Below are 9,249 nucleotides of genomic sequence, written 5' to 3'. Positions count from 1 at the left end.
TGATTATATATATAATGAGAGTAATGAGTAAATGTGTTAGATGTTTCGTGACTTGAGTTAGAAATTATTTATCGGAGGTTTAATACTTTTTTATTTTAAAAACATTAATTAATGATTTATATATATATTGAAATGAATCTTAATATTTTCTAATTTTATTATTAATCCAATTTAGATTTTATATTTGATTTTTAGTCTCTCAGTAAAAGGATTCTTGGGACACCCTGTATTATGCAATAAATGGTGTGTCATAATTTTTAGAAGAAACATTGCTTCGTTATATTTACCTCTTTCTCTATCTCGAACTTTCTTTAATTTCAATTTGAAAGGTCACGAACGGGATTTTCGCGAGAGCTAGTAATACGCGTGTGTGTGTATATATATAATTATACAGATAGGTATAAACACACACAGATATGTATGTAAGTTGCATGTAAATCGGTCGAGCTGACGGACGGGTGAAGGCCGTTTCATAGTGAAAGGCAAACCGTCAGCTTCATTCGTTAATATAATACCATCAAAACACCATGGCGAATCAACGATACGGAAAAAAAGGTACGGGATCATCATCGTTGTTTAACGTGTTCGTTAACTTCCTATAACAACATTCATTTCCGGAGTGTTTTTCCTATTGCAGTTGTTTTCGTAACCCCCTTCGATTAATTGGCAAATGGAATCCTTTTGTTTCGAATTTTCTTTTATTGTCAGCCATGCTTGTGTGATTTTGACTCATCTACTCTATTGTTAATCATTAATTTCATAATTATCCTCCAAGTTATCTCATTTAACACTGATATTTTGCGTTAACCTGGTTTTAATGCACAACGAAAATATTCTGCAATCGGTCAACCTGATTGTATTTGAAATTGATTTCGATTTGAAATAAAATGATGGTGGAATGGAGATAGAAAATATTTCATAAATTATTCGACGAATTAGTTAAACGATGTTTTTTTGTTTTTTGGAAAGTATAGAGTTGATTAAAGGTTTCTAAGTGTGATTTAAAAACAATTAATTTGTTTTTTTTTTTAATTTTTAGACTAACTTCTTTAAGATTGTGAAAGAATATAAATCTAATAAGAAACTTAAAAAGGGGAGTGATTGATTTTTATAAATTCATTAGGAATTTTAGTAATTATTCTAACATTCATCTCTTCATTTATTTATATTTCTAATTTGTGTAATGAATCTCATTCGTTCGTAATTTTACAACTTTCTATTTGATAATTTTAATATCTATGAGAAACAATTGAAATTGTAAGAGTAGAATTGTAAAGAAAATATTTATCTTAAAGATCACGTCAATGAGATAAATGGTTGAAATTGTTTCGTGCGTCTAACGTTTGCGCGTCAGAATTTTAGTTAAAATTATTTCTGCATATCGTGCGTCAAGTTTCATGTGTCGTTGCTAGAACTTATGTTCACTGTATATATTCGTTATTATTGTTTTTGTTTTTATTCTACCTGCTGCCACCCCTCCCAACAAATTTTCAAGACGTTGCAACCAACAGTAACAACAAACAAAATAACATTTGTGTATTGTTAACTTTTCGTGGGATGTTTAATACAGGAAGCCGCCTATGTATTCGTCAAGGAGGCAAATTCGAGAAGTCTGTGTTCGTTAAAACGCGAACGAATATTGGCGGTTGGCGACCCACGTTCACTTTCATCGGAGATAATAGCGGAAGGAGTTGAGTGTTCCCGTAAATTTAACGAAGCGACCATTTTCTTTTTATGTCTCTAACATCAATACGATGAGTACAAAAATAATACTTAAGTTGTTTTTACTAGTTTTCTTATTTTACATTTTTAATTATATTCACGCTATCGTTTAAAATTATTTTTGATCAAGTAGAACAATTATAAAATGTTTAGAATAAATATAAATGAAATAAATTGCTAGCTATTTATTTTCATGCTAAAATCAACAAACATGTATCGATTTTATTAGAAACAATTTACCGCAAAATGGATACAAAATTTATAGAATTATTAGAAAATATTTCAATTTTATCGAAGCTTCATTGAAATAGCCATTAGTCAACTTTTTATATTATTTTGTGAATGATGGTAAAATCATTTTAACTAGTAGTGTATATTATATTACGATTTATAAAAATGAAAAAAAAATTGATTTTATCATTTTCTTCTTCTTCTTCTTTTTATTAGGACTTTTCAACCCCATACCGCGTTGAAAGTACTAGTTCTCTGTCATTTATTTTATAATATAAATAATTGTAATATAAAATAAGTCATGAAATCAAATTTGTTATTTTTCTATTCATAATTTCGAAATGAATTCAAACGTATTTACATGACGTTTGTAAAAATAAACGTTAAGGTATATTCAATATTAATTTTATACGAGTACGTACATATATCATAGTTAAAAAATAAATAAATATAAATGTACAGATAAATGACGAGTTTACTTTCATATAAATGATAGGTTAATACTAAAGTAAAAAAAAAAATATTGTTGAACTTTTGATCAAAAGTCAATAATCACATAAGATTTTATATAAGATGTTAAACGAATGAATCAAATCAGCTGATGTAAATCAGTAGGAAGAACAATTGACGATTCTTATTTCATTCACTTAACATTCAATGAGAATAAAATCGTGAAGAAGAAGAAGAAGAAGTCAGTAGGATTCTTTTTAAACTTTTAAAACAATCATACCTAGTGTATTTTTAATTCCATTTAAAATATGTTTTAAAGTGTATAATTCAGTTAATTCACGAAAGCAGTATTAAGTAGTATTTAAATACTTATTCAATTACTTTCAAATTGCTATCGAATTTCAAATCGATAATCGGTCATTAATCGGATTACACATGCAATCAAGTATGTAAAAATATTCATGCCTTAGGATCAAAAACATGAGTAACGATCTTGAAATGTAAATTCAAGTGACTCAAAGAAATAATATTTACACAAACATGTATATATTTTTTTTTTTTTTTAGAAATATTTCTATCGAGCGTTAGCCTCGATGATGCTGACTAGTTTGATGTAAGTGTAAACGTAAGTAATATGTAATCTGTCTGTGCGTTGCGCACACACATATAAGTGTTCAATAGTAAAAATGTATTTTCTCTGATTGATAAGTGTCTCTTGACCAGTAATTAATTACATACTGACAATTGATAATAGATAGTGCAAACTAACAATTAAACAAAAAAAAATAAGGAACTCGCGATGAAATGTTTGCTTTACATTCTCGTGACGGTCATGAGTATCTCGATTAATTAATTAATAGTAAAGTTCTGATTTAAACAGGAATTTATTTTCATGTGTAATTAATATATATATATTAATTATTATATTATTCGATATATATATATATATATTATTTTAGTAATAATAAATAAAGTAATATAAAAAAGAATAAATACAAGTAAATAAATAAATTATAAGTAATTAAATAAATATATACGTGGGTTGATTGAAAAGTCTTACGACTCGACAAATCAAACTTTTATTTAAAAAAATATGAAAATAAAGTTAGTTTGACCAAAAAAAAATATTATTTCTATGTTTCACTAAAATGACTTTTCAACTTATCTTCATGTATATATATATATATATTGAAATTTAAATTTAATTTCATTTTTAGAGAAAAAAAGAAAGAAATTAATTAATTTAATACTAAAAGAGTTGAGAATGCACAATTAATTATATGTGTCATGGTTTCTAATCATACTAACCATTAAATGTTTTGCTTCGTATGGCGTTTAGGTCGTTAGAATGTTTTATAGTTATAAACCGTGAATAAAAAGTTTTCAGTAAAAGTTACTTAATCTATGTCTTATCGCGTGTTTTCAAATAATAAATATAATATATAAGTTTAGAAAAAAGTATCATGTACTTACTTAACATTTGAAGTCCAAACATTACGAGAAAGCCAACGAGGATTGATAAATATTGACGAAGCCCCGTACGATGTTCTTGTAATATTTCGAAGAAAACAACATAGAGAAGTGTCCCAGATGCAAGACCCTGTTCAAATTAAATGAAAATATATTTATATAATGTTCATACTATTTTCATAAGTATTAATACAACAACAAAAAATCATTATACAACAACAATAATTAACAATATTTTAAAAGCGATTTTAAAAATAATAGAATTTTTAGAATAATTTTTGTTTAAATAGTAAAACTATAAACTTATAAATTGTAAGCTTAATTACAAGCTTACAAGTGTGGTCATAGAAACAAATTATTGATTTTTAAAGTTATACTTATTGCTAAGAAAATTATTGATCTAGTTAGAAATTTTTTATTCAATCTGTATACAATGTAACTTTCAAACGTGTAATTATAGATTAGAACGAACCTGTAAAATTACAGCTAGAGGTCCACTAGCAGCTGCACTTTCTCCACCAACGAGTATCATTCCTATTCCAATGCCTAAGGGCGAGACTATAGCAAATGTGCAAACATAAATTATCGATAGGTAACGTCGTGTTTTAGCTGCAGTTAATTCAACTCCGATACAAAATGCTATAACAAATTTGTGTGCTGCTACTGCAGCAAACATGTACCTGAAAGAAACAATCAAAAAAAAATTAATATTAAATATGTACGTAGATATACAAGATGGTAGGTTGAAAAGTCTTGAACCTATTCTTTAGTAATCATTCCAAAATTATTCCATGTTAAAATAAAAACTTTTCATCAATAAATAAATTAACCCTATTTACTATTTCGTGTAATTTTTTTGTTTTCATAGAACGCGTATATGTGTTTAAAATTTGATATCTTAAAAATTAGATTCATAATTCAATCTCATTGTTATTAATTATACATTTTAAAGAATTCGTTAGATTGTATCATAGTATTTTGTAACATTAATTTTCTTTTTTATAGAATATGCACATGAAGTTTTGATATTTCAAGAATTACGTAATTTTTAATTACGATTTTAACGATGTGTTAATTAAGAAAAAAAATTGCTAAATTTGGTAACATGTATTATCGTTAATTACGAGTTAGAAATCATCGAAGCATGACTATGTAGTCATGATTTAGAAAATTTATTTTTTTATCATATTTACCATACATAGCTTGCACTGCTTTCTAAACCAATAGCCAGACCTTCAAATAATTCATGCACGGATAAACCAAGTACTATCAGTAATCCACGAAGAGAACTTATCACAAAGTCATCTTCGATGTCCATTATTTCAGGTATATGATGAGAATGACCATGACCATTTCTGCATAATAGAAGTAACCAATTGAATTTGCATTTTTATTTGTAATTCTTTTCTATTATTTTCTTTTTTAGGAAAGCTTTTATGTATTATTTTGTTTATATAGGACAAAGTTGTAAATTATTTATAGAAATGTTAAGTGAAAATAAACAATTGTAATTATATATAAATATAGAAATATAATAGGTGAGAAAAAAAGAAACTTACGTATGTGAATGGCCATTCGTGACTGTTTGACCATCTTCTACGAGTTCGTTTGTGCTACGATTTACGTCCTTTTTAGTATCTTGTTCTTTTTTCGATTTTCGATTTCTTAAATGTGTATGAACAGATTCTTCGACCAGGTACATAATGAAGAATCTATAAAGTATTTAAATAATAGAGAGTATTTTTGCAAACTATCATATTTAAGTAAAAAATATAACATTTAATAAAATATTAAATAAAGAATTAATTCAAAGTTTCTACTTGGGTATCAAAATTTGTTAAATAATTTTAAAAATCAATTATTTTTATATTAAACTTTTTAAATTATTTTTTTGCTTTGTGTGTTTGTATAAATAGAACAAACATTAGACTCAAAAACAATAATTAATTTGAAAAAGTTATCTAATAACTTTTGACTCATCTTACGTAATAGAAAAAACATATAAATATTTATCATATGTTTGGCTTTATCTCGTAGAATCAATTTTACAATTATATATTTAATTTGAACAAATTGAAATATATACAATTTTGGATTATCAGTTTCATTTAAAAAGATTTATGTAAATAGAACTAGTCATAAATTACTTTGACGGATCGTAACATACCCACAACACGTTAACATCTCAGCCAATGAGAATGTAAGGTTTGGTAATTTCTCCGTTGACATGAGATTCTCTACACCTTCGGAGACTTCCGGTATCATATGAAGAAACGTTGTACAGAAAAGTATACCTCCACCAAAACCAAGAAGTAAACCCACCACTTGCGTTGACCTATGAACACACATAAATTAAATGAATGATAATTTACAAAAAAATCATTGATATTTGAATCGTTTATTATAAAATTGATGTATACAAGTCCATTTAAAAAATAAATTTGAGAAAACATAACTCTGATGTTTTAATTGTGTAATTAATAAAAATTATGTTTTTCTAATTTCTTTTTAAATGAATCTACATGATTTTTATTCAATAAATGTTAACGTGTCTTTAACTTTGCATTGATAAAAATATTTGAAAAATGATCGTTATTATATTTTTTTATCATTTTCAATTTTTTTTTTTGGATAAAATTGTTATGTAAGATATTAGATATAAATCTGATAATTGATACGAATACAATATATCATATTAAACGTATTAATTTTCTTTAAAACTTATACGATTGTCAAAAATTTACTCACATTTGATGACGATCGAAAAAAGTGATTTTAATAAATGATAAGAAAGAAAACAAGTTATATCATAAGATTCGATTTAATGATTGATTTGTGTACTCACCTTGGATTTTGAATATTTCCCGTGGTATTCCATTTCAACCATTTAGCTAATTGCATTGGAAATATTCCCATGATAGTGCTGACAGAACATAAAACTACCATAGTTACTGCTTTAGCTATTAATACTTTTTGAGTATCTACATCACTTGGATCGTGATCATGATCGTGATCATGATCATGTCCATGATCGTGACCATGATACAATTCTGCCATTTTTACGGATGATCTTGAAATTTTCCTTATAGTTATGTGTCCCTCTTTTCAACGAGAATATTGTTGCTGTAAAAATATACAGAAAAAAAAAAAAAAGAAAAAAAAACATATTGTATTGATTATTTATGAAATTTGTTTATAAATATTCAATTAAATTATCGATATATTTATTGATTTCTTTCGTTAATATGTTAAAAATTTGAAACATAATTCAGAATATAAATTTGTAATTTTACGACCTATCGAAAATTTTTTATTTGTCTAGAATTATTTCTCGCTAGAGTTTTATCGTAGGTTACTTTACGTCGACAAAACTAAACTGTGTATAATATTTCTCGCGTGTGCTGTCATCAGGACCATAACGTGTCTAATCTTTATCTGTAACTTAATAACAATATCTTGTCCGTCAGATTTTTAATGTCTGGACAAAAAAGGAATGCTTCATTACATGTTTTCATAATAGAATTTAAAGTATCCTAATTACGTGGATGGGTATACAAAAATATTTTATTGTTAATATTTCTGTGTTCGAATTATATTTTCTTTCATTTATGTTTTATTCGATAAAATAAGATGGCCGACCATGGAGATCACAGAACAAGTAAAAGAAATTAATTTTTGTAATTTATGTTAATTCGTTTATATATGAAATATTTTATGATATCGAATTTTATTTTCGTTGAAATAAATTTTTTCGGTAATATTCAAAGATAAAAATTGGAATTGAATTATATGAAATAAATCGTGATTATCTTTTCGCGATTAACCATTGACGCAAACTTTTAATACGCTCTTTTGATTTTATCGGAAATGCTTAATATCCGCTTATGAAAGATTAGTACAAAATGGGGAGATATTAGAGATTAACATTATTTAGTTAATACGTTGACTGCCAACTACGTATACTCTATAATTCGTCATTTGCGTTATTGCCTAGAACGTCAACTACGAGTTTTATCTCTCGTAAATTATTTAATAATATAGTGATTAAATTAAATTAGATTTTAATATTGAAATCCTGAATAGTTCCGCGTTAAATCTACGAAAAACATTAAATATCAATCTATTCATTTACGTCATATTATCAATAACCAAAGAATTGTTATGCAATTTATTATCGATTACGAAATTATTTTTTCTCTTAATAGGAAATTTCTCTGTATAGTTTGTCAATAATATTAACAGTTTCTTACGTTGGTTTGATAAAATTAATTACGACCTTTGCAAAGATGTTTCAATATTATTCTTACAATTAAATCCAAATTTCAACATCAGAAAACATCGATAATTATTAAAAAAAAAAAGAAAAAAAAATCCCCTATTTTAAAAGTTTTTAAAAAAGAGAATTAAAAAATCAAATATTTTTTGTCATATATTTATAGGAAATGTAAAAAATAAAAAGAAAGAAATTTAAAAAAAGAAACGAAAACTACAACTTTGTGCGAAAAATTATATAAAATATTTTGCAAGAAATAAAATAATGATATGTGTGAAAAATTTCGAAAAAAAAAAAAAAATACATTGCAACAATAAGTACCTATATTATTATACGTACATTGTAACAATTAGAAATCCGATTGAATTTTCTCTCTCTCTCTCTCTCTTTCTTCCTATTATTTTCCTTATCTTCGTTTTCACTTTTTACAAGTAGCACGCAGGTGAATTTCTTACTATTCTACGCCACTGAACTATACAATGTTTAATATCTACGTATGATTTTGAGTAGAATCATATATATGTTTAACTACTTGTTAGTTCTGAGAGGGGTAATATACTAAACGAGTAACCTTTTATAATCAACGGTATATATATGTACGATATTCACTTTGATATCGTCTTACGTGATTCTCACACAATCGTTTTCTAAATTGTCGTCAACGTCGTCATTTTCATCATCGTCATAGTCGCCGTCGTTGTCGTCAACACTTGATCACGATAACAGTCACTCTTCCCCTTCTCCCCTAAATAGAAACGTGGTTGGTACTGCTTTCAGGAGCTATCACACGTGCACAACATCGTTTAGTATGTTTGTCTCTTTATATAAGCTTCCAAGGTATTAAATATATATATATATATATATATAGATCTGCGCGCGTGCGAGCGTGAGTGTGTAGATGCATATACAAATACATACAAACTCGAATAAAATTTTTCAAGTACTGCGAAACACTGATAGAGCGAAAGTCATTCAATATAATACAAAAAAATATAATAATAATATTTAATTTAATGTTTAATTTTTAGTATAATAATAATATATAATATAATAAAATATCTAATTAATATATAAAGACATGAAACATAACCTTACTAATACTC

The 9,249-nt window shown here is 26.2% G+C and overlaps 1 protein-coding gene across 3 annotated transcripts in view; it reads right to left on the bottom strand.

Annotated features, from left to right (window-relative positions):
* LOC106793117 (zinc transporter ZIP1-like) overlaps positions 1 to 9,249 on the bottom strand; it is a 24,497-nt gene that overhangs the window by 9,642 nt on the left and 5,606 nt on the right. The window contains exons 1-7 of one of the 3 annotated variants that reach the window (XM_014759770.1): positions 8,486 to 8,969; positions 6,719 to 6,996; positions 6,041 to 6,208; positions 5,433 to 5,585; positions 5,067 to 5,228; positions 4,346 to 4,553; positions 3,877 to 4,003 (exon numbers count right to left, since the gene is read on the bottom strand). In XM_014759770.1, coding sequence (XP_014615256.1) covers positions 3,877 to 4,003; positions 4,346 to 4,553; positions 5,067 to 5,228; positions 5,433 to 5,585; positions 6,041 to 6,208; positions 6,719 to 6,930 — 1,030 coding nt within the window. In that variant the 5' untranslated portion in view covers positions 6,931 to 6,996; positions 8,486 to 8,969. Of the gene's footprint in view, positions 1 to 3,876; positions 4,004 to 4,345; positions 4,554 to 5,066; positions 5,229 to 5,432; positions 5,586 to 6,040; positions 6,209 to 6,718; positions 6,997 to 8,485; positions 8,970 to 9,249 lie in introns of those variants that run through there. The other 2 variants (XM_014759772.1, XM_014759771.1) reach the window with 2 other exon arrangements.

This window comes from Polistes canadensis, unplaced genomic scaffold (assembly GCF_001313835.1).
Source record: "Polistes canadensis isolate GaletaPanama2010 unplaced genomic scaffold, ASM131383v1 scaffold_11, whole genome shotgun sequence".
Classification (NCBI taxonomy): domain Eukaryota; kingdom Metazoa; phylum Arthropoda; class Insecta; order Hymenoptera; family Vespidae; genus Polistes; species Polistes canadensis.
The sequence above is the reverse complement of the archived record's forward strand: the minus strand, read 5'-3'. Positions and strand labels throughout refer to the sequence as shown.